Here is a 24,507-nt window from a genome sequence, read left to right on the forward strand (position 1 = left end):
ATGTGCGAGCTAAAATGTTATGTTTTTTATTTTTCTTGCATGTCCCCCTCGGATCTCCAGCGACTGCACGTGCACTTGTAGTGCAAAGTGGATTTGCCTTTCGTAAATAACCCCCATTGTGTCATTACAGGAATCCCTGACCTACGAGAGAATGGAGGACACCCCCCCCCCTTTCCCTTTCTCTGAGTTACAAGAAAATGGAAGACACCCCGCCCTCCCCCTCTCTGGGCTACAAGAAAATGGAGGGCACCCCTCCCCCTCTCTGGGCTACAAGAAAATGGAGGGCACCCCTCCCCCTCTCTGGGCTACAAGAAAATGGAGAGAACCCCGCCCTCCCCCTCTCTGGGCTACAAGAAAATGGAGGGCACCCCCTCCCCTTCTATGAGCTACAAGAAAATGGAGGACAGTGGAAACCCCCACCATCCACCAGGAAAGCAAAGCATGGACACATTGAATATAACGGAGGAAGATCTTTATCAATGGACGCATTTCTTCTAAACAATAAGAAGTCATTACAGGAAGATCAGATCACTGAGCTACAAGAAAATGGAGGACACCCCTCCCTCTCTCTGAGCTACAAGAAAATGGAGGACACTCCTCCCTCTCTCTGAGCTACAAGAAAATGGAGGACACCCCTCTCTCTGAGCTACAAGAAAATGGAGGACACCTCTCTCCCCCTCTCTGAGCTACAAGAAAATGGAGGACACCCCTCCCCCTCTCTCTGAGCTAAAATAACATTCAGAACAACATCTCCTCCCCCTCTTCTTCCGTCCACACGTTCCTGCAGCCAGAGACAGACAGGAGACTGAAGAAAAACTTCTGGAGAGATCGGGGTAAGAATAGGGAGCTATGGAGGGGCAATGTGAGGTCACTATGGGGGAGGGGCGGTAAAGTAAGTGCACACATATGTACTGAACAAAAATCAGGTCATGGTGAACTTTGTTCACAGAATGTCCCGAGAGAAGAATTACAACATACAGATCACCTACCTCCCCTCCTCCTCCTCCCCTCCCCATACAGAGATCACCTACCTTCCCCATACAGAGATCACCTACCTCCCCTCCCCCATACAGAGATCACCTACCCCCCTCCTCCTCCCCCATACAGAGATCACCTACCCCCTCCTCCCCCATACAGAGATCACCTACCTCCCCCACACAGATCACCTACCTCCCCTCCTCCCCCACACAGAGATCACCTACCTCCCCCACACAGATCACCTACCTCCCCTCCTCCTTCCCCATACAGAGATCAACTACCTCCTCCTCCCCCACACAGAGATCACCTACCTCCCCTCCTCCCCCCGCACAGATCTCCTACCTCCCCTCCTCCTCCCCCACACGGATCACCTACCTACCTCCCCCATACAGAGATCACCTACCTCCCCTCCTCCTCCCCCACACACAGATCACCTACCTCTCCTCCCCCACACAGATCACCTCCCTCCCTTCCTTCCTCCCCCCCCCATACAGAGATCACCTACCTCCCCTCCTCCTCCCCCACACAGAGATCACCTATTTACCTTCCCTCCTTCTCCTTCACACAGATCACCTACCTCCCCTCCCTCCACACAGATCACCTACCTCCCCTCCTCCTCCTCCACACGGATCACCTACCCCCCCCCCCCCCAAACACAGATCACCTAACAACCTCCCCCTACACACAAATTACCTACCTCCTCCACACAAGAATCACCTATGCCCCCCTACACACAGATCACATACCTCCTCCCCAAACACAGATGACCCAACACCCCCCCCCCCCACACACCCAGATCACGTACCTCCCACCACACACATTCCCGTTTTACCACCATCCACTGATCACCTACCCCCCATGCACAGATCACCTCCCTCCCACTCACAGCCCACCTACCCCCCCCCCCCCACAGACAAATCACCTACAGTACTGTTCAAAACTCCCCAGTGTACTGTGCTCCATAAAGGTGCATGGACACACAGGACACCCTTTTATTGCTCCAACTTGGGAGACTTAAAATGATAGTTAGGACCACAGTACATCGGGGTTCCGTGATGTGGCCGCTGTGGTTTGCACATATATTTGCAATTGTGTACAAACTAAACCCCTTGGCCCAGATTCAAGAAGCAATTGCGTCTGCGTAACCATAGTTACGCAGCGCAATTGCTTACTTGCGCCGGCGTTTCGAATGCTCCTGATTCAGAGAGCTTGTTACGCCGACTGCAGCCTAAGATATGACTGGCATAAGGCTCTAATGCCGTCATATCTTAGACTGCATTCTTACGATGGCCGCTAGGGGGCGTTCCCGTAGTGGTCAGCGTATAGTATGCAAATTGCATACTAACGCCGATTCACAACCCTACGTGAGCCCTGCGTACGCAGTTTAAGTCGTTTGCGTACGTCGGTTTTTGCGTAAGGCTGCCACTGCTAATAGCAGGGGCAGCCAATGCTACGTATACCCGTCGTTCCCGCGTCGCAAAGTTAAAATTTTTACGTCGTTTGCGTAAGTGAATCGTGAATGGCGCTGGACGCCATTCACGTTCACTTTGAAGCAAATTACGTCCTTGCGACGTCATTTACCGCAATACACGGGACTGGGCGTTCCTATTTGATTGACAGGCTTCCGACGGTCGCATACATCGCGTCACGATTTTCCGAAAGTAGCCGAACGTCGGTGCGCAGGCGCCGTATAGAGCCGCACCGACGTTCGGCTACTCGTGACGCGATGTATGCGACCGTTGGAAGCCTGTCGGAAGCCTGTCAATCAAATAGGAACGCCCAGTCCCGAAGACCCATACCTGGAAGCGGCGGAGAAGATCTCTCTCTAAAACGGTAAGTACTGCTTCAATTTTAAAAAAAACACCCGATTCCCCTAGACAAAATGAGCCTCAATCTAATGTTAAAAATTGTTTTTCGGGTGAACTCCCGCTTTAAGTAAGTGGTGCCACATCCATGCTGAGATGTCAGTTAGTAATACAAGAGGAGACTGAAGGAGTGAGGTGAGGAGTAGACAGATTTGGGTGTCATCGGCATATAAGTGGTATTGGAGGCCGTGGGCGGTTATCAAGTGACCTAGGGAGAAGGTGTACATAGAGAAGGGATCCAAGAAAAAAAATTTTGGGGGACCCCCACAGAAAGGGGCAATGGAGGAGGAGGAGACAAGAGTTGTAGGTAACACTGAAGGAGCGCTGTAATAGATGGGCAGAGAACCAGGATAGAGCAGATTCTTGGAGGCCAAGTGAATGGAGTTTGAGAAGGAGGGGGTGGTCAACGGTATCAAAGGCTGCAGAGAGGTCAACTAGGAGTATGGAGTACTGACTGTTGGTTTTACCAGTTACTAAATCGTTAGTGAGCATACCTCCCAACTTTTCAACTTCAGAATGAGGGACAAATGAGCATACCCCCCAAATGAAGTTGTTGAGCGGGGGGGGAATTCCGTGGATCAGAGTTGTTGAGCGGGGGGGGTCCGCGGATCAAAGTTGTTGAGCGGCGGATATCAATACACTGCTCCTTCCCTTTTTGTGGGGAGCTAAACCGGCGCGGGTGTCCTTGGACACTCTGTTCTTACCAATTCGAGCGGGTGGTTTGGCGTTGCCAAATTTGCAGTGTTATTATCTTGCGGCTCAGCTGTCACATGTGCATTGGTGGGGTTTCCCGAAGTTAAACAATGCCTCAGTGGCTACTCAGGCAGCGCAGATGCATTCATATGAGGCTCTGATCAATGTTCTATATCGTAATGGCCCATACCCGGATCGGGGGGCGGGAATACTGAAATTGTCCCATAAAATATTTCATATGTGTAACGCCAGGATGGGGGGTACCAGCTTATCTGAATCTCCAAATGCCCCATTGTGGCACAACCCTCAACTGAAGGAAATATATAAAATTCCAGATGGTGATTGTTGGGCCACATACGGGATCAAATATGCACATCAGCTTTATAGGGATGGAAGATTTAGATCCTTTCTGGACCTACGGTCTGAATATAAAATGCCTGCCACTTTTCACTTCCGGTACCTGCAGCTGCGTCATGCAGCGCGGGCTCAGTATGGGGGGGGGGAGGTGTTACTTCTCCCTTCTTGCACAGAGAAAATGATTGCTGAAGAGGACCACACAAAGCTTGTTTCTAGATACTATTTTTCGTTGTTGACGACGTCCTCAGCCAGAATGGAGAGGGTGGCGTCGCAATGGAAGTCTGACGTTCCATCCATGTCAGATGAGGCCTGGGCTGCGGCCCTGGACTCACTGCTGCCATCAATGCTGTCAGCAAAAGACAAACTAATACAATTCAATTACTTGCACAGGATCTATTATACTCCGCAGCGTTTGCACAGGATGGGAAGGGCGGATACCCCGAACTGTCCCAGGTGTGGGGGGGCAGTAGGCGACTTCTTCCACATGGTGTGGCTATGCCCCCATGTGGCAGGATTCTGGAAGGCAATTCTTCGATTCATGGAGGAAGTCTTAGCCCTCCCGAATATATACTCCCCTGCCAGGTGCCTGCTGGGAGATCTGGACGAGGAGGAGCTGTCGGAGTCGAGAAGGGTGCTAGTTAGAATACTGTTCTGCTATGCAAAGAAGGCGATAGCCCTTAGATGGAGAGACCCGGTTCCTCCGTCACTGCAATGCTGGGTGGATCTGGTGAGCCGGGCGGTGCCAATGTACAAATTGACTTACATAGCCAGGGGTTGCCCTAAAAAATTTGATAAAATTTGGACTGCGTGGCTGAAATACACCTCCGGAAATGGGGAGGCGGGTTAAGTGAATATATGTTATGATCGTCTTTATGACTGGAAACTGTTTTTACCGACATATGCTTGTGACTCTATGGTTAAACATGGTTACTACGCACATTATCGGGAGTCATGTTTTACTGAACTGATATATTTTCTACTGTGTATTGCAAAAGCCATGTGATGTAATTTTTTTTTTCTGTCTCATTTTTTTGTTTGTGTTTATTTTTGTGAAATCTCAATAAAATTTACCCTTTAAAAAAAAAGTTGTTGAGCGGGGGCGAGGGACTTCCATGGATCTGAGTTGTTGAGCGGGGGGGGGCGTAGGTCAAAGTTGTTGAGAGGGGGGGGGTATTCCGTGGATCAGAGTTGTAGAGCGGGGGGGGGGGTCAAGGTTGTTGAGCGGAGGGTGGGGGTTTCGGAGATCAAAGTTTTTGAGAGCGGGGTGGGGGAATCGCAGGGCCGCGGGATTTACCGCGGATCGCGATAAATCAGACGTTCACGTTAGCAGTGCTATTGTCCAGCGATTTTGCGATTTTCCCGCGAAATCCGGGACGGTTGGGAGGTATGAGTGAGCTTTAGTAAGTCAGACTGTAAGGGGTCAAGAAGGTTATTTTCACTGAGGTAGGAGCTAAGACGGTTGTAGACTAGGGGCTAGATTCAGTAAGGGCAGCGTATCTTTGTGCGGGCGTAGCGTATGTTATTTACGCTACGCCTCCGCAACTTAGACGTGCAAGTGCATTATATACAAAGCACTTGCTCCGTAAGTTGCGGCGGCGTAGCGTAAATGGGCCGGCGTAAGCCCACCTAATTCAAATGTGGAAGGGGGGGGCATGTTTTATGTTAATGTATGATGACCTGACGTGATTGAGGTTTTTTATGAACGTTCATGTACATATCTCAATGTGCATTGCTCCCAAGTACGCCGCAACGACGTATTGGTTTCGACGTGAACGTAAATTACATCCAGCCCTATTCGCAAACGACTTACGCAAACGGCGTAAAAAATTCAAAAATCGAAGCGGGAACGACGTCCATACTTAACATTGCGTGCGCCTCATAGAAGCAGGAGCAACGTTACGCCGAAAAAGCAAACGACGTAAAAAAAATACCGCCGGGCGCACGTACGTTTGCGAATCGGCGTATCTAGGTCATTTGCATATTCTACGCCGAAAACGACGGAAGAGCCACCTAGCGGCCAGCGTAAATATGCACTCTAAGATACGACGGCGTAAGAGACTTGCGCCGCTCGTATCTTAGCCTAATTTAAGCGTATCTGGTTTCCAGAATACGCTTAAATTTACGACGGCGTAAATTCAGAGTTACGACGGCGTATCGACTGATACGCCGGAGTAACTCTTACTGAATCTAGCCCTAGGCGTTCTTGAAGTTTAGAGGTGAATGGGAGCAATGAGATGGGTCTTAATTAAGTTGTTCAGGTTGGTGGGGTCCAGTGAGGTCTTTTTAAGTATGGGCGTGATCTGTGCATGTTTTAGAGGGGAAGGGAAGGTGCCACTAGAGAGGGAGAGATTGAAGATGTGAGTGAGGAAACGTGGTATAGATAAAGAGGGTGACCATGGTAGTGGTGATGGAACAGGATCCAAGGGACAATTGGTTAGGTGGGAATCTAAGAAAAGTTTTGTAACCTCTTCAATAGTAGCCAATTCAAAAGAGAAGAGTGTTGAAAGTGCTGTTAGGCAAGGTATGTATTAGGATAAAATGCCTTCTGGGTGTAGCAGCCCCCCTGAATACTTACCTGAGCCCAGTCTCTGTCCAGTGATGTCCACTCGGCCACCTGGAAATCTCCTGCTGATTGGCTGAGACACAGCCGCGGCACCATTGGCTCCCGCGGCTGTCAATCAAAGTTTGTTAACCAATCTCGAGAGAGAGAGGAAGCAGGGCCGAATGACAGCTCCATGTCTGAGTAGACACAGGGAGCTGTATATCGGCTTGGGTGCCCCCATAGCAAGCTGCTTGCTGTGGAGGCACTCAACAGGAGGGACGTTAAAGACGTTAAGCCGGTTCAAGAGTCAGGACTAAAGACTGTACCTCACTGTTTGTTTTTGTTTGCTTAGTTAACCACTTCCTGTCCAAGGACATTTATAAATGCCAGTTGGAAGGGAAGGGTGATACCTCGGGCATCCCTGCAGCAATGATTGAGATCTCCTCTTTTAGGGCCGGCGATTCTGCGCATAATAAAATTAATCCGAGCAGCTAACGAGCCTCTGGATTACTTTTATAGGTGACTGAAGGGGGTCACACCCTCCTCCCTCCATCACTCTAACTGTGCTCTCACGTGCGATTGGAACGCTTTGCCCCCTGCTGGCTGATATCCAGAATGCAGGCCTGGTCTATCATTGGGGGGTTTCCCTTCAATCTGCAGGTGACCAGAAATGGCAGACCGGTCACTCTACGTACTAAACATGATCTCCCACACTTTCTATCTGCTTTTGAGCTGGATCCAATTGACTTTCCGGATTGGAGGGGACCGTCGGATTTCCCCACTGTTCAGCTCCCTCAACCTTGGCTGCCGGCTAAGTGCAGAAGTCGCAAAAGGGGTCGGCAATTCCCCGCGCCTGGTTCCTCCCCGGGACTGATGGATTATTATTATTATTCAGGATTTATATAGCGCCAACAGTTTACGTAGTGCTTTACAACATCAGGGAAGACATTTATAGTTACAATACAATTCAATACAGGAAGGATCAGAGGGCCCTGCTCGTTAGAGCTTACAATCTAAAAGGGAGGGTCAAGTGGAACAGAGGGTAGTAGATGTGGGGGGTGATCATATGGACAAAATTAAAATACAGTTGTTGGATGTGGGTAGGATAGGCTTCTCTGAAGAGGAGGGTTTTCAGGGATCCTCTAAAAGCTAATAGAGAAGGAGATAGTTTGGGGTAAGGAGTTCCATAGGCTTGGAGAGGCTCTGGAAAAGTCCTGTAGACGAGCATGGAAGGAGGTGATGAGAGAGCTAGAGAGCAGGAGGTCTTGAGAAGAACGAAGAGAACGATTAAGTTGGTATTTAGAGACTAGGTCAGTGATGTAGCTGGGGGGCAGAGTTGTGGATGGCTTTGTAGGTCGTAGTTAGTATTTTGAATTTAATTTGTTGGGCGAGCGGAAGCCAGTGGAGGGATTGACAGAGAGGAGCAGCAGAGACAGAGCGGTTGGTAAGGTGGATAAGTCTGGCAGCAGCATTCATGATGAATTGAAGGGGGGGTAGAGTATGCAGCGGTAAGCCAATGAGGAGGGAGTTGCAGTAATCAAGGCGAGAGATGACCAGGGAGTGATTTAAGAGCTTTGTGGTGTCATTGGTTAGAAAGGGGCGTATTTTGGAGATGTTGCGAAGGTTGAGGCGGCAAGATTTGGACAGTGATTGAACGTGAGGCTTAAAGGACAGTTCAGAGTCCAGGACTACTCCTAGGACCTTGACATGTGGGGATGGGCTGATAGTTGTGCCATCAATTCTGACAGAGAGATCAGGGGAAGAGGCACGTGGGGGAGGGAAAAGAAGTTCCGTTTTGGAAAGATTGAGTTTGAGGAAGTGGTGTGACATCCAAAGTTATATATCTGATGGTAAATTAGTGAGTTGAGGGGCAGAGAAATAGATTTGAGTGTCGTCAGCGTAGAGGTGGTATTGGAAGCCGTGGGAGGCTATCAGCTGACCCAGGGAGGAGGTGTAGATTGAAAATAGGAGGGGTCCAAGAACAGAACCTTGGGGGACCCCAACAGAGAATGGAAGAGGAGAGGAGGAAGTAGAGTTGTAAGTAACGCTGAAGGTGTGGTTGGATAAGTAGGTAGAGAACCAGCAAAGAATACAGTCACGGAGACCAAAGGTGTGGAGTTTTTTGAGGAGGAGTGGGTGGTCAACCGTATCAAAGATGGCAGAGAGGTCCGGGAGTAGGAGCACAGAATAGTGTCCCTTAGTTTTGGCCGTTAGTATATCGTTTGTTAGTTTTAGGAGAGCAGTTTCCGTGGAATGTTGAGGACGAAATCCAGACTAAAGGGGATCAAGAAGGTTATTATGAGCAAGGTGGATGCTCAAGGCGGTTGTAGACTAGACGTTCAAGGAGTTTGGATAAAAAGGGGAGCAAGGAGATGGGGCGTAGGTTGTCAAGATTGGATGGGTCCAGTGAGGGCTTTTTAAGTACGGGGCTGACTAGTGCATGTTTCAAAGAGTTAGGGAAGATGCCAGAAGAGAGGGAGAGATTGAAGATGTGGGTTAGAGAGTGAACGTAGCATTTGTGAGGGAACAGGATCCAGAGCGCAGGTGGTAAGATGAACGTTGGCAAGTAATTTAGCAACCTTGTCTGTAGCGGTGGGGTTGAACGAGGGAAGTAATGACTACCTGTGGGCATGAGGTGTATAGAATGGAGGGTATCTGAACAGTAGAGATCTCCTTGCGAATTGTATCAATCTTCTGTTTGAAGTGATTGGCAATCTTCTGGGCGTTGATTGAGTTAGTGGGTGGAGGCAATGGAGGATGGAGGAGAGAGTTGAAAGTAGAGAAGAGTTGACGGGGACGGGATGATACGTTTTTAATGAGGGTGATGAAATAGGTCTGCTTGGCAGCGAGGAGGCTGGAATTGTATATTTGGAGGGCAGATTTATACGGGACGAAGTCTTCCTGGGACTTAGTCTTGCGCCACTGGCACTCCAGAGCACGGCTGTGTTTTTTCAGACTTCTAGTATCATCAGTTTGCCAGGGTTGAAGGGGACGGGGCCTTATTCTGCGTGTAGTGAGGGGGGCCAGCCTGTCCAGGGATGCTAGAAGGGAAGTGTTGTAGACAGAAGTGGCTAGGTCAGTGCAGGACAGGGGTGCGATTTTGTCATAGAGGTGGTCAGTCACAGAGTACAGAAGAGAAGGGTTGATATGATGAAGGTTTCTACGAGTGACTATTAGGCATTTGGAGGGAGAGGAGACGGAGGAGAGGGAGAGAGTGAAATTAATAAGGTAGTGATCAGAGAGGGGGTAAGGATCGATGGAGAGGTTGCATGGAGTGTATAGGTGGGAAAACACAAGGTCAAGGGTATTGCCTTCAGAGTGAGTAGGAGCATGTATCCATTGCTTCAGGTCAAAAGAGGAGGTTAGACTGAGAAGTTGCAGAAGTGTTAGCATTAGTAGGGATGTTGAAGTCGCCAAGAATGATTGTGGGGATTTCAGAAGAGAGAAAGTAGGGTAGCCAGGCAGAGAAGTCATCAAGAAAGGAGGATACTGGACCAGGGGGCTTTCCTTAGAGAAACTGAAGAGAAGAGGCGAATGCAATGCGCCTCAAATGAGGAGAGTGACAGAGAGGGAGATGGGTGAAGTACCTGAAAGGTGCTATGTGGGGCTAAAAGGATTCCAACACCCCCTCCTTTGCGTCCACTGGGTCTGGGGGAGTGAGTCCAAAGAAGACCACCGTGGGATAGAGCAGCAAAAGACGCAGTGTCGGATTCGTGAAGCCAGGTTTCAGTAATGGCGAGTAGATTAAATGAATTAGCGATAAAGAGATCGTGGAGGGACCTGAGTTTGTTACAGACAGAGCGAGCGTTCAAAATGGCGCAGGAGAAAGGAAGTCTGGTCTTGGGAAGAAGAGAAATGGGAACTAGATTGTGTGCATTGCGGCTGCATCCAGAGGGCGTATGCATTGCGGCTTCATCCAACTGAGCACAGTTAGATGGAGGCCCAGGGTTTGGGGAGATATCACCAGAGGATAGGAGAAGCAGGAGGGTGAGGGAAGTAATGTGGGAATGCGATTTATATGAGTGGACCTGCCCCAGTGATTTGGAGCATTGGGCGTTTGACTTTAGAATTAGCATGAGTTGATGAGTGCAGTAATAAGGAGAGGACATAAGTAAGGGCGATATATATATAGGGTGTGGGGTAGACCAGAGGGGTGAATGAAAGACAGTTTGAGGATAGAAGACACAACTGTCAGATGGAGTGGTAGAGAGTGCATTTTCGAAAGGGGAGGAAACCGAAACGTTAAAAAAAAAAAGAAAATTGTATACCAGTATTATGAACAGCAAAATAATTATTTTATTGCTTTGTGCATTCGCTGAAGTGCAGAGTCCGAAGTGCTTCCACTTATAGAAAAGCCCCACTTGGAGAAAGAACCCCAGATGCAAGGAGCCCCCTGCTTACGCTTCCCCCAAAATGATGCCTACATTTATAGGGGGTGGGTGCTTTTCAATTATCTAATCAGGAGGCAATAAAGGTTTGCTGTTCAACAGGGCAGAATTCTTATTTCAGAAACAGAACAGCAAGAGGACACTAAAATTAATGGCCCATGATTTTGGGTAAGCCAAGGGAGATAATAAAGCATTGTACTGTGGACAGGGCTACAGAGGGTCAAGCAAAGATAACATGCCAGTATTATCAAATAGACATAAGCAAAGCAGACAGCAATGATTCAATTCTGGGTTAAATTTGTTTGCTAGTTTTTCTGTTACGATAACCTGGAACTCTAATCAATTCTCTCTGGGTACTGCAGAGCCTGCTCCTGGCAGTACTTCTGGCTCCGAATGGCAAGCTAGGCCCCGGACTGACCTCATGTTGAGGCTGCTTCAGTTATTGTGCTAGGTTCCCTGTACTTGCTGTACGGACCCTGGACTAAAACCTTCCGGGCTTCCATACTGACCCCCCCCCCCTACTGTAGCACCCAGTTATATGAGGTGGACAGGGCTGAGCCTCCCTACCTTCCCTCTCATGTTGGCACACGTTCCCCACGTAGGCCCTACCTTTATGCCGCGTACACACGATCGGAATTTCCGACAACAACACCATGGATTTTCTTCCGACGGAATTTCCATCAAACTTGGCATGCATATACACGGTCACATAAATGTTGTCTGAATATGCAGTGACGTACAACACTACGACGAGCCAAGAAAAATTAAGTTTAATGTTTCCGAGCATGCGTCGTTTTGGATCCGAGCATGCATGTTTTTTTGTGCGTCGGAATTGCATACGGACGATCGGAATTTCCGACAAGAACTTTTCTTGTCGGAAAAATTGAGAACCAGCTCTCAAATTTTTGTTGTCGGAAATTCCAACAGAAAAAGTCAGATGGAGCATACACACGGTCGAAATTTCCGACCAAAAGCTCACATCAAACTTTTCTTGTCGGAATTTACACTCGTGTGTATGCGGCATTATGGGTACAGATCCCTATTTGGAACAAGGGCTATGGCCTAGTAGCCTATCCCTAGTGGAGCAGTGTCCCACGCCTGGCCGACAGCTATTTCAAATGTTGGTTTGGATATTTAGTATCCTGTTTTGTTTTCTATGGTTCTATGGTTTTATGTTGAATTCTCATGCTCATCTTTCTCTTCTACCAGGCACTGCCTCTCGCTTCACCGCCCAAACCAAGCTCGTTGGCAAGTCTGGAGACTTGCCCAACCTTTGGACCTTCTATGGCTACTCTTAAGGTAAAATGTTAGGGGTCTCTGTTCTCCATGCAAGCGCAGCAAGCTCTGGTGGGAACTAAAAAAGTCAGGGGCACAGGTGGTCCTACTGCAGGAGATGCATTTCACTCCTCAATCGGTACCCAAGCTGTCCACTGAGTACTTACCCGATACCCAATTTCAGGGGCATGACCATTGCAGTCCATGAATCCTGCCCTTTCCAGTCCACTGGGAGCATGGTAGATTCCCAGGGCCGCTATGTTTTTTTAGAATGGTTCCATTGCTGGGAAAATTGTCACATTTGCCACGATCTACGCTCCCAATCTTAACCATCTTACCTTTTTATTGCCGCTGTCCTGGGGCGACTGGCGGATTTTAAGGAAGGCTACTTGGTCCTTGGGGGAGACTTTAACATTAGCCCTGACCCTATACTTTACACTTCCCATAGGCGACCTTCCCATTCTTATGCCTTCCTCAAGCATTTCTGCAAAGCCCTTCAGACTTCCCTCTTGATTGACAGCTGGCGTGTGCTCCACCCCTCAGACTGGGACTTCAGCTACTACTCTAAAGTCCACGTTGTGTACATCCATATTGACCTAATTTATGTGGACCGTCCTGCCCTTGAGCTACTGCAGTCGGCGTCCATTGGAAACCTTACTATCTCTGACCATGCTGCTGTTACGGCTACTTTGGCTTTACCGTCAGGCGCCCATAGGCCCTGGTCATGGTGGCTAAATAAGAAACCTGTTGGATGATCCTGCAGGGGTCACAGACGGAGGTCACAGAGGAGGGCTTGCTGAGGGCCTTAGTGATGGGAGGGACATGAGGCAGTGGTACGAAGGGAACTGATTTCCTTGGGCTCTAAGCTTAAGAAAGAATGCCAGGCGGACTTTAACAGGGTGCTTACTGCCCTTCAGCAGGCTAAACGTTGGCATAAGCATAGTGGGAGACCCGAGGCATTGAAGAGACTGACTGAGCTGAGAGCCATTTTTTAAACTGCTCGATCACCAAACCTGTAAGCGGCTACAATATTTGTCTTATAAACAAGCAGGGCAATAAATGTGGTCGCATGCTTGCCAGAGCCCTACAGCAGAAACTTGACCAAATGTACAGACGCTTAATTTCTCCTCTGGAGAGACTGTGATTCAGTCCTCTAAAATGGCCTCTGGGTTCTGCAAATATTATGCCAAATTGTATAAGTTAGACCTGGGGTAGATGAACAATGCTCCACCTTAAAGTCCCCAATTACATCAGATGGAAATCTAACGGACTGTGAGATCCTTGCCTATTGAGAAAAGCCCTGGCCCCGGGGAGTTCACCAAGGCATACTACAAGGTATTTTATCCCCTTTTGTCAGACTCTTTGTGCAGTTATTTCAACTCCATAGCGGGGGGTGGTACTATTCCCCCAGAGGCACTGTTGGCCCATAGTGGTTATGACTAAGGCCTTCTAGGCTGAAACGCATCAACCTTTCCTATTTGCGTTTTGTCTACCGTGGCTTGTCAATAAATACGTCAATTGTTTAAGAGCAACGACCGGAGTGCGGATCATCTTTTCCTCGCTGTTGGCCCATATCTTGGTGCTCCCGAAGGAGGGTAAAGACCCTACCATGCCACATAGTTAACGCCTCATTTCTCTCCTCAATGTGGATATAAAAATTCTGGCAATAATTTTTGCAAACTGACTGCAGCACATTATCCCCCATATCATCCACCTTGACCAAACCGGCTTTATCATAGGTCGGGAAGCTATGGACAACTCGATGAAAGCGATCCAACTTATCCATTGGGCCCGTAACTGCCAAGACCCTCAACCCTACCTGATCCTATCGACAGATGCGGAGAAAGCATTTGACCGCGTTGACTGGACTTATTTGCGAGTGGTGTTGGAGGCTCTGGAGTTGGGAACGCACATGTTAAGGTAGATTTTGGCCCTATATACTGCCCCCAGTGCACAGGTCAAAGACAATGGCATATTCTCTTCACGGTTCTCGATCAGCAATGGCATGAGGCAAGGGTGCCCCCTTTCACCCCTCCTTTTCACTCTGGTACTAAAGCCCCTCTTACGTACTGTGCGAGCAAATGTGGACATTAAGGCCCGGATTCACAAAGCACTTGCGCCGACGTATCTCCAGATACGCCGTGTAAGTGCAAATATGCGCCGTCGTATCTGTGCGCCGTAGCCACAAACTAAGATACGCCTAAAAACAGGCTTAATCCATTCAACGTAACTTGCCTATGCCGGCGTAGGGTAGGCGAACATTTACGCTGGCCGCATGGTGGCGCTGCCATTGATTAGCCATTCAAATATGCAAATGATGAAAATACGGCGATTCACGAACCTGCGCCCGCCCGACGCAGGCTACGAGAGGTGCGCGTAAGTTGTACGTCCTGCGTAAAGTTAAGCCCCATAAAGGAGGTGTAACTCAGCAGCAGACATGTAAAGGTCTGCATCAGGGAACAGAAGCCGGCGGTTTTTACGTAGTTTACCGTTGGACGTGTGTCTGGATGGGCGTTGATTATGTTCATGGCATAGGCAGTGATCCGGCGTATCTTAGGTAGTTGTTCCGACGTGGTTATGAGCATGCGTACGGGGATGCGTCTACGACACAACGCATGTTGTCTGGCTCTCAAACCATCATTTGCATGGGGTCATGCCTCATTTGCATGGCTTTGCATGGGGCAAGCCCACTTCCACCTACGCCGGCCTGCGCCTTCGAAATCTATGCCACGGAGCTCTGGGAGCACTGGCTTCCTGAATTCCATGCTTGCCTCTCTGCGCTGCGTCGGCGTAGCGTACATTGAGATGCGCTACGGCGGCGTAATGTGCGCCCGTTCTCTGTGAATCCGGGCCTTTGGGTCTGAGGGTTGGTAATACTGAACATCAACTGTCGGCGTATGGCAATGATGTGCTATTCCATCTTATGGACCCCTTGATCTCCCTGCCAAACCTGATGCGAGAACTTAAACATTTTGAAACGCTGTAGAATTTAAAAATTTCACAAAGTCGGAGGTTCTCCCTATTTAATTATCTCCTTCCTTGGGCTTTCGCCTTCAAGCTGCCTTTCCTTTTACCTGGGTTTACGTGGGTTTACCTGGGAGTACTGCTTGGACCTTGAAGAAGGGGTAACACCCGAAAGCTTGTCCTGAAAAATTGTATGTTCGTGCAAATAAAAAAGTATCTTGACAGTACTCAATTTTCTCTATCACAATTGCACTAATACGGCTACAATCACGTCAAGTACTTTTACCTGGGCCAAGTCTTCCTTTTAGATATTTAGGCATCCAGCTCACAGAGCGCTATGACACCTTGTATGCTAATCATTTCCCTCCACTGATCGCTACGCTTAAACGGGACCTCTCCCAGTGGACTAAGACAGCTTTCACTTGGTTGGGGCACGTGAATGTTTTACCTAAAATACTTTTCTTCCTACAGATTATGTGCCCTTGCTCAAAGATTTCTTTACCCAGCTGTCTAGTTTGCTGTCTGGGTTTGTCTATAATTCCTGGAGACCATGCATCGCTCTGAGTGATGAAACGGCCAAAGCTTGCGGGTAAATTAGGCATCCCGGACATACATCGGTACTATAGGGCCATTGCTCCTCAGAGGATCCTTAACTGGCTATTCCACACTCACTTTAATCACCCTGGAGAAATACATGGCAGGGAGAAACTTGTCTTATGCCCGTGGTTGTCTCGGGGGCACAGGGAGCTGTTGGATTTCACTTGCCCATTTTTACTTTCCCAAGACCCACCTACCCTGTTTTCCCGAAAGTAAGACCTACCCTGAAAATAAGACCTAGCGCTATTTTCCAGGAGGGCTGAAATATAAGCCCTACCCTGAAAATAAGCCCTAGTTGAAAATGATTGCAAAATCCTCGAATCCACTCGATTACAGTAGTTTATATTGTACAATGTGGTTGTTTCTGTAATAGAAATCTGGGGAAGAGAGCACCGGCAGGTCACAGAAACACAGAGCGGCGCTAAAACGAACATATTTGGCACAATTATATTACAAAAAACACACATTGTACATTATATAGTTACATAGTGAGTCAGGTTGAAAAAAGACACAAGTCCATTCAGTTCAACCAAAAAATAAGTAAAAAATAATAACAATAATAATATCATACAATCCCATATATCCAATTCTATACCCACAGTTGATCCAGATATACTACTGTAATAGAGTGGATTATAGGATTTTACATGCATTTTAACTCAGTTCACACTGGGGATTCCTGACAAGCAGGGAGGGAGAGGGGAAGAGAAGACAGCACTTTACATGGTAAGACCTACCCCGAAAATAAGCCCTACTGTGTATTTTGTTGCCAAAGTTAATATAAGACCCAGGCTTATTTTCAGGGAAACACGGTATTCTGAAGGATAAACAGAAGGAAAATGGATGCCAAGTGCCTTGAAGCATTTGTAGCGCTATATAAGTTATTCACTCACTCACTCACTCACTCATGACCAATGCCCTTATGGTTTGGAACCGGATCAATCCAATTTACGATCTGGCCCACCCCTGTATCCCCACTGGCTCCGCTGGGTGGGTTCCTGTGGTTCTTCAGGCCCTGGGTATATGATGGAAGTACCAGCTGTGGTAAGCTCATGAGGAACGGTAGGCTGCTGTCTTTTGAGACCCTGACAGCTAGAATTTTGGTGGTATAGTCAACTTCACCACTTCTTTGGGGTTCATGGCCACTCTATCAGGGATCCGTCCTCTCTCATGCCTTTTGAACTGATTTTTATAGCAGAAGAGCCGGTACCACATATGGTTTCCGAACTATACCAACTGCTCAGTTTTACCACCCCTGAATCTAAGCCTATCTATGTGTGGGTGTGGGAGAGAGATTTAGGTCTTGAACTCAGATCAGTTGACCCACCTATACCAGCTCACTCATTCCAGTTCTATTGACTCGAAGACCCAGGAAACGAATTCTAAGATTTTTTCCCGCTGGTAACGGGTGCTGACCTGGCCCGAATCTATCCTTCCATCCCAAAGCACTGTTGGCGAGGCTGTGGCCATTATGGCACGCTACTGCACGTATGGTGGGATCAGGGCCTGCGCTACCAATAGGTAAGGTAGGCACCCGCCTAGAGCACACATCAGTAAGGGGCGCCGTCAGGCTCATCTGATCTTCTCCATCTGCTGCTCCCTTGGGGCCCGATCTTCTCCACATCTTAAAGCACTAAAGTTGCAGAAAAGTTGTAGCAATTGTAGCGCTTGAGAAAGGCACAGGGGTGACACATGGGAGAAGCACAGGAGCAGTGCTCGAAAAAAGAAAGGTTGCGTTAGATGATAAGTTAAGCTGGAGTCAGCCAGTCAGGGGACCAGGAGGAGCATTGTTGCTGGAGGCTGAACCAAGAAAGGAGGCGGAGGGCAAGAGTGAGTGACACACTCTAAAATCTCACCATTTTCTTACCTTGTGACACTTTCATGATTCAGTCCAGTGTGTGTGTGTGTTCACCAACCTGCACTGGATGTCTGTGGGGGAGGACATGGCTCTAATCTTATTAAAGACTTGGCAACATCCGCTGCCTTTCTGACACCGTCCGCTGCCCTACTGACACCGTATTTATAGGCAAGGCAAAGGGGTTAGAGTCGGGGGCAGAGCCAACAGGGGTGGCAAAATTAGGTTTCGCCTAGGGTGACAAAAATTCTTGCACCAGCCCTGGGTAGGATTGCCCTGTAATTGGGCCTTTCTGGGTTGACATTTAGTCCGAAATCAAGCATTTCCTGGGCTTAGATATTCCCTTATCCCGGGTTCATTTTCTCCTGCACATCCCTCCAATGCCAATCGGCCAATATAAGAAAAGAGTTCTGCCTCACTTGCTGAATGCATCAAAATGCTTGCTCCCAATTTATTGGAAGCAAGCACAAGTGCCCGGTAGGGAGGAGTGGATTTGCAGGTTTAATGAAATTGGGGATGCAGAGGAATGGATAAGGACCTGCAGAGGTACTAGGGACTGCTTTAACAGTGTCTGGTCACCCTGGCTGGACTAGATCTTTGATCCAGGGCAATTTTCTTCTGGCTTAGCCATCCCTTAGGGATCATATTCAGCCCACAGTGGGATGTAATTCACTTCTTGTCATGATGTGACTCTCCCTAGTATATGTGGTCCTGGTTCCTTGTCACTGGGGGAGACCATCTACCTTGGAGGTGTCACTGTCCCCCCCCCCTTAGTATTTACCACTAACATGGGCTGACCCGACACTGGTAGCGCATTGGAGAAGGTCAGAAGGTTATACAAATACATGGCTCTCATTGGCTGACAGCTGATCACATTGTAAAGGGCTGCTGATATTGGTTCTTTACCCTGTTCTGTAATCGGCCAAATCTTAAGGACTCGACAATCGCAGAGTGCACAGCTCGCACAGTGAGATCACGGGAGGTCTCCAAACTTTCTAAGCAAAGGGTCAGTTTACTCTCCCTCAGGCTTTAGGGGAGCCAGACTGTGACCAGTAAGAGTAAAAAATGCCCTTGCATCAGTGCCCCATCATTGGTTTTAATGAGAGAAATAGTGACCCATTCTTGATATCAATGATGTTGTCAGTAGCAGTAGGAGGAATGATGCCCCATCATTGGTGTGAGTTGGTGGAATATTGCCCCAAGGGCCAGATAAAGGCAAGTAAAGGGCCGCATCTGGCCCAGGGCCGCAGTTTGGAGACCACTGGTCTATGTGGACAGCTTTAACTTGGATGCTTTAGATGTGCCTGTTTTAATCATCAACCATGTGAGTTGCTAAATATTGTACCTTCATTAAATGTTACCGTATTGCTACATTTAGAGGCACTCTCTTCTGTTTTTTTACTTGGACCCAGTGCTTTAAGTGGGCCGGAACGCGGCGGTACTCAGTACCGCCACTTCCAAAATTTGCCCTGGAGAGTACCAGCACCACTCCGTGCGCCCAGTACGTGGGTTTCCGGTACCGGAGCGCAGCGGAGAGCTGGCCGTCTCTCCTCCATAATGTCATTGGCTGGGGAGCTAGTGGAGGGGGGCGGGTCGTGTGCAGAGTATGGCTCAGGCAGGCGCAGGCAGGGAGTTGACCTCACGTTAGGTGACGTCAACTCCTTTCCGCGCGCCTATGAGGAGCGATCAGTGCGGCGACCTGAGTGGGTGACTGGTCCTCCTAGGAGTCAGGAGTCGGACGGTGCAGCAAAGTGAACATCGGACTTTGCTTTGGAATCCAACTTCTGAAGAGTACTGGTGAGTGACAGGGGGGTACTGGTACAGAGAGGAACTAATGTGTGATGAGGGGGGGGGTCTGATGTGCAGGGGGGTACTGGTACAGAGAGGAACGAATGTGCGGTGGTGGGGGGGTACTGGTACATAGAGGAACTAATATATATGTGTGTGATGGGGGGGTCTGATGTGCAGGGGGCCCCAGGTTTTATTTCATGTGACTGGGTGCAGACTGTAGCACCGAGCATGCTGCCTGTGCTTTTACTATACCTGAGCCAGCGGCGGTGATGGTTTCACCTCCAGGAGAGCGGCGCTGCTGCCTGTCCTCCCACAACAGATCCCTCAGCGACCAGGAGGAGGGGGAGCGGTCCAGATATCACTGCAAGCCCAGAGGTACATGCTGCAGGGCGGCCATCTCACCCACCACGGCCGGTTCCATAGTCCCTGCAGCACTTCCGGCCGGCTGCTCTGTGTCCCGGCTCTCTCCCCTCTTCTTCTGCTAGGCACTGCAGGCTTGGGATAGAGGTGTCCAGGGTGTATTCGCTGGCGCCATAAGGCATGTAGTTTCAAAATGCCTCCTGCCTAGTGCTAGAACCGGCCTGAGTGTAACTAACTCCAGCGCGGCCGGCCCGTGCGGTATCTATCCCCTGCCTGCGCTTCCTGCATGTCTGAGGACAGGAGCCTTCTCTTCCGCCTTTAGGAATGCCCGTATAGCTGGAGATAAGCGGCGGTCTGTGTTAACCCCATCCTGACCGCGGCCGCTGCTTACCTCCCGCTGTCATCAAGCGGCCGCTCTTCCTACAACATCATGCAGCCCAGGGACCGCGGCCCACCGAGCAAACGCCCGGTGTGCCCTATGGCCAGTCCGGGCCTGGTGAGTGATGTTTTGTTGCTACTATGGCTGCTCACAGACTGATATGTATACACTTCTCCTATCTATTTTCTGTGGTGTCTGTCCCTTGTCATGCTTTGTGCCCATTTTATCTTCTCTTTTTTTAGTTTCTGACATCATCAGCTGGTTTATGTAATTTTAGCAGCAAAATTAAATGTTCGGTTTTGTCTAAGAGAGGGTTTGTAAAATATATATATTTTCATGTTCAGTATTGGGGGGGGGGAGCACCGGCGCCTAATAGAGTACCGGCACCTCTTTTGGCCCACTTAAAGCACTGCTTGGACCCCTTTCACACTGAGGAGTTTTTCAGGTGGTACAGCGCTAAAAATAGCGCTGCAATACCGCCTGAAAAACTCCTGCCCAGCAAGCTCAATGTGAAAGCCGGAGGTCTTTCACACTTTCACACTGAGGCGATGCGCTGGCAGGAGGGAAAAAAATCTCCTGCTAGCAGCATCTTTGGAGCGGTGAGAGGAGCGGTATGTATACCGCTCCTTCCCATATAAAACAATGGGAAACCGCGGTATTAACCCTTTATCGGCAGCTAGCGGGGGTTAATACCGCAGCGCTAGCGGCCGAATTCTGCGGCAAATCCGACGGTATAGCGCTGCTATTTTTACCGCCACCGCGCCTCATGCCCCAGTGTCAAAGGGGCCTTAGTTTCTACTCGTATTGCAAGACATCGCTCGTATATCAAGTTAAAATTTATATAAAAACAATGCTTGTCTTGTAAAACACTCGCAGACCAAGTTACTCGCAATCCAGGGTTTTACTATATTTGTTTTTGTACATTACAACTTTACCTTCTTTTATGATTGTTTACGGAACATGTATGCTTGAATGTGTTCAAATAATGCTGTTCTGGTTTAACTTAATTAAAAACATTATTGGAGGAAAAAGTCACTGTAACAAATCCTCGCAAAGCTTAACACACCGCTTCTGATTTATTGTGCAGTTTCTCTGTGCTGAAAATGCTCTGACTGGGTCCAAAGAATCAATGAAATTATACCAACCACAGGCCATAATGGGAATAATAGAGCGTTCCCTATAAATGAAATACGAAAATGTAAACATGTACTGTGACAGGCTCGGACCCTCTTATGTCTAAAATCATCCTATGTCCAGTAGGGGCATAGGATGACTGAGAAAATATATCTTGGACTACCTAAGAGGGGATTATTATGTAATTATTATCCACAATATCTTCCAGGATATCTGTAGAGAACTATTTGTTGGTTGTTGTTTCTGAACTCAAAGGGTTGGTTGTAAGAGTGACTCATTCATAGATGCTAATGTCCTCGCTTCCAGCCATCTCTGTTCTCTGTGTTAATTGACCCTGCTATTGTGTGAAGATGTCCTGTGTTTACTTTTATGATAATGTGTATTGTATAGCAGGTGAGAGGAGACGGGATGTCTACCTTGAAAGGTCATATCTCGGAGTCACCTTGTCTGGGTAAATGATTAGTTAATTAGCTCATGTTAATTTATGTTCTGGTTACCTCTTTAAACTGTATATAAGGCTGTATTCTTGGTTCTATTAAACACTCCATGTTCAGCACACAAACAAGTCTCGTCTCGTTGTGTGTTGAGGGCAGCTGGAATATCTGATATCTATATCCAGACTGATAGGAAGCTGTATATGACGGAAGCGGAGTGTGGCACGTTTTGTTACATGTACATCACACACTATTTTAAAATGTAATAATGAAGGTTAAATGAAAAAGAAAGCTACTGTAGCCAAATTAACAAAATTTCAATTTTTTTTTTTTTATCTCTGTTCAGGTGGATTGGTGAACCAAATCTCTGGTCAGGTTGGTCGTCATAGTCACAACTGAGTCACCCTGGTGCCAAGTCCATTTGGGTGTTCTGAGAGACTGGAAGATTTACTCTGGACACAAGCCATATGATGATTGTTTTGGATATTCTTCTGCATTGATCCTTGGGGGTTCTGGAGGTGACAACTGATTTAAGTCAAATTCAAGAGAAAAACAATACCTTCTCTGGATTGTGACAAAGGTTTTACTGCAAAATCAGACCTAACTAAATACCAGATGGAACACATAGAAGGGATGTCGTATCCTGTTTCGCAATGCGTCATAGCTATTACAATGCAACCCAACCTTGCACAAAAGATTGCTCACCCTAAAGTGAAGAGGTATTTTTGTACTAAATGTGGCAAAGCTTTTGCAGCAATGTCAAAACTTCTTGCACATGATAGGGTTCATACAGGAGAGAAGCCATTTCAGTGTTCCAAATGTAGCAAAGCTTTCACATCAAAGGGATATCTTCTCGCACATGAGAGAGTTCATACAGAAGCGCCGCCATTTCAGTGTTCCAAATGTGGCAAAGTTTTCACAACAAAGGGAAATCTTATCGGACATGAGAGGGTTCATACAGGAGAGAAGCCATTTCAGTGTTCCGAATGTGACAAAGCTTTTGCCAGAAAGACGGATCTTATCGTACACCAGAGGGTTCATATAGCAGAGAAGCCATTTCAGTGTTCCGAATGTAGCAAAGCTTTCGCAACAAAGAGAAAACTTATGAAACACCAGATGCTTCATGCAGGGGAGAGGCCATTTCAGTGTCCTGAATGTGGCAAAGCTTTCACTCAAAAGTCAATTCTTGCTAGTCATATGGTAATGCACACTGGAGAAAAACAATTTCAGTGTTCAGAATGTCACAGAGCTTTTTTAAGGAAGTCAGAGCTTCGCAAACATCATCAGATGGGTCACAAAAAAACATTTCAATGTTCTGAATGTGACACGCCTTTTGCAACAAAGTCACAGCTTATCAGACACCAAAGAGCTCCTATTGGTGAGAAGCCATATCCATGCTCAAAATGTGATAAATCTTTTACACAAAAGGCATGTCTTATTACACACCAGATGGTTCACACTGAAGGGAACCTGCATCAGTGTTCTGACTGTGACAACGCTTTTGCATTGAAGTCGGCTCTTATCGAGCACCATGAGACTCACCATCAAGAGAAGCCTTATTGTTGTTCAGAATGTGACAAAGCTTTTACAACAAAGTCACAGTTTAATCTGCACCAGAGGGTCCATACTGGGGAGAAGCCGTATCAGTGTTCTCAGTGTAAAAAAAAATTTCCATCGAAATCGCACCTCACCATACACCAAAGAGTTCACACTGGAGAGAAGCCCTATCAATGTTCAGAATGCGATAAAGCTTTTATAAGGAATGCAGCGCTCCTCTTGCACCAGAGGATCCACACTGGAGAGAAGCCATTTCAATGTTCTGAATGCAACAAAGCTTTTAGGTTGAAACCTTTACTTCTCAGACACAAGAGGGTCCACACTGGGGTGAAGCCATTTCGTTGTTTGATATGTGACAAAGCTTTTACATTGAAGGAAAACCTTCACGTGCATGAGAGGATTCACACTGGAGAGAAGCCGTACAAGTGTTCTGAATGTGACAGAGCTTTTATGAAAAAGGCAGAGCTTATCGTACATGAGAGGGACCACACTGGAGAGAAGCCGTATAAGTGTTCTGAATGTGACAAAACTTTTAAAATGAAGCCCAGCCTTGTCAATCACATGAAGGGTCACACTGGAGTGAAACCGTATCAGTGTCCCGAATGTGGCAAAGCTTTTTTATCAAGGTCATACCTTTCCCAACACCGTATAATTCACACGGGAGATAAACCATTTCAGTGTTCTGAATGTAACAAAGCATTTCCAATGAGGTCATACCTTGTCCAACACCAGATGGTTCACACGCGAGATAAACCATTTGAGTGTTCTGAATGTAATGAAGCATTTTCATTGAGGTCACACCTTGTCCATCACCAGATGATTCACACGGGAGATAAACCATTTGAGTGTTCTGAATGTGGTAAACCTTTTATAAGTAAGGCAAATCTTATCAGACATGAGAAAATTCACACTAGAAAAAAATCGGAAATAGAGAAGCCTTTTCATTGTTCTGAATGTGACAAAACTTTTACACAGAAGGCAAATCTTATCAAACACGAGATGACTCACACTGGAGAAAGGCCGTATCAATGTTCTGAATGTAATAAAGGTTTTATACAGAAGGGACAGCTTATCAGACACCTGAAGGTTCACACTGGAAAAAAAATAATGTTCTGAATTGTACAACGTTTATCCGCCACCAGAGGGTTCACCCACTTCCTCCTCCACTGCAGAGCGGATATTCTAACAGAAGGGGGGTATTAACCGCTTGCCGACTAGCCGCCGCAGTTTTAAGGTGGCAGGTCGGCCCTGCTGGGCGAGATCACGTAATATTATATCATCTCGTCGAGCAGCTAATAGGGGCGCGCGCGCCCCCGCTCATACCCGATCCCGGCGGCA

The 24,507-nt window shown here is 47.8% G+C and overlaps 1 protein-coding gene across 2 annotated transcripts; it reads left to right on the forward strand.

Annotated features, from left to right (window-relative positions):
• Positions 1 to 733: 733 nt before the first annotated feature.
• LOC120928827 (zinc finger protein 850-like) lies at positions 734 to 24,466 on the forward strand. 2 transcript variants are annotated; one of them, XM_040339844.1, is made up of 3 exons: positions 734 to 833; positions 12,033 to 12,122; positions 21,959 to 24,466. In XM_040339844.1, the coding sequence occupies exon 3, from the start codon at positions 22,228 to 22,230 to the stop codon at positions 24,283 to 24,285; it is 2,058 nt and encodes a 685-aa protein (XP_040195778.1). In that variant the 5' UTR covers positions 734 to 833; positions 12,033 to 12,122; positions 21,959 to 22,227; the 3' UTR covers positions 24,286 to 24,466. The 2 variants fall into 2 exon arrangements, with proteins under 2 accessions (XP_040195778.1, XP_040195777.1); XM_040339843.1 differs by lacking the exon at positions 12,033 to 12,122 and having other exon boundaries at positions 738 to 833.
• Positions 24,467 to 24,507: the final 41 nt, after the last annotated feature.

Source organism: Rana temporaria, chromosome 2 (assembly GCF_905171775.1).
Source record: "Rana temporaria chromosome 2, aRanTem1.1, whole genome shotgun sequence".
Taxonomy (NCBI): domain Eukaryota; kingdom Metazoa; phylum Chordata; class Amphibia; order Anura; family Ranidae; genus Rana; species Rana temporaria.

Bases quoted from the DNA above. Each gene is read 5' to 3' on its own strand.
- LOC120928827 (XM_040339844.1), top strand. From the start codon at position 22,228: ATGGAACACATAGAAGGGATGTCGTATCCTGTTTCGCAATGCGTCATA.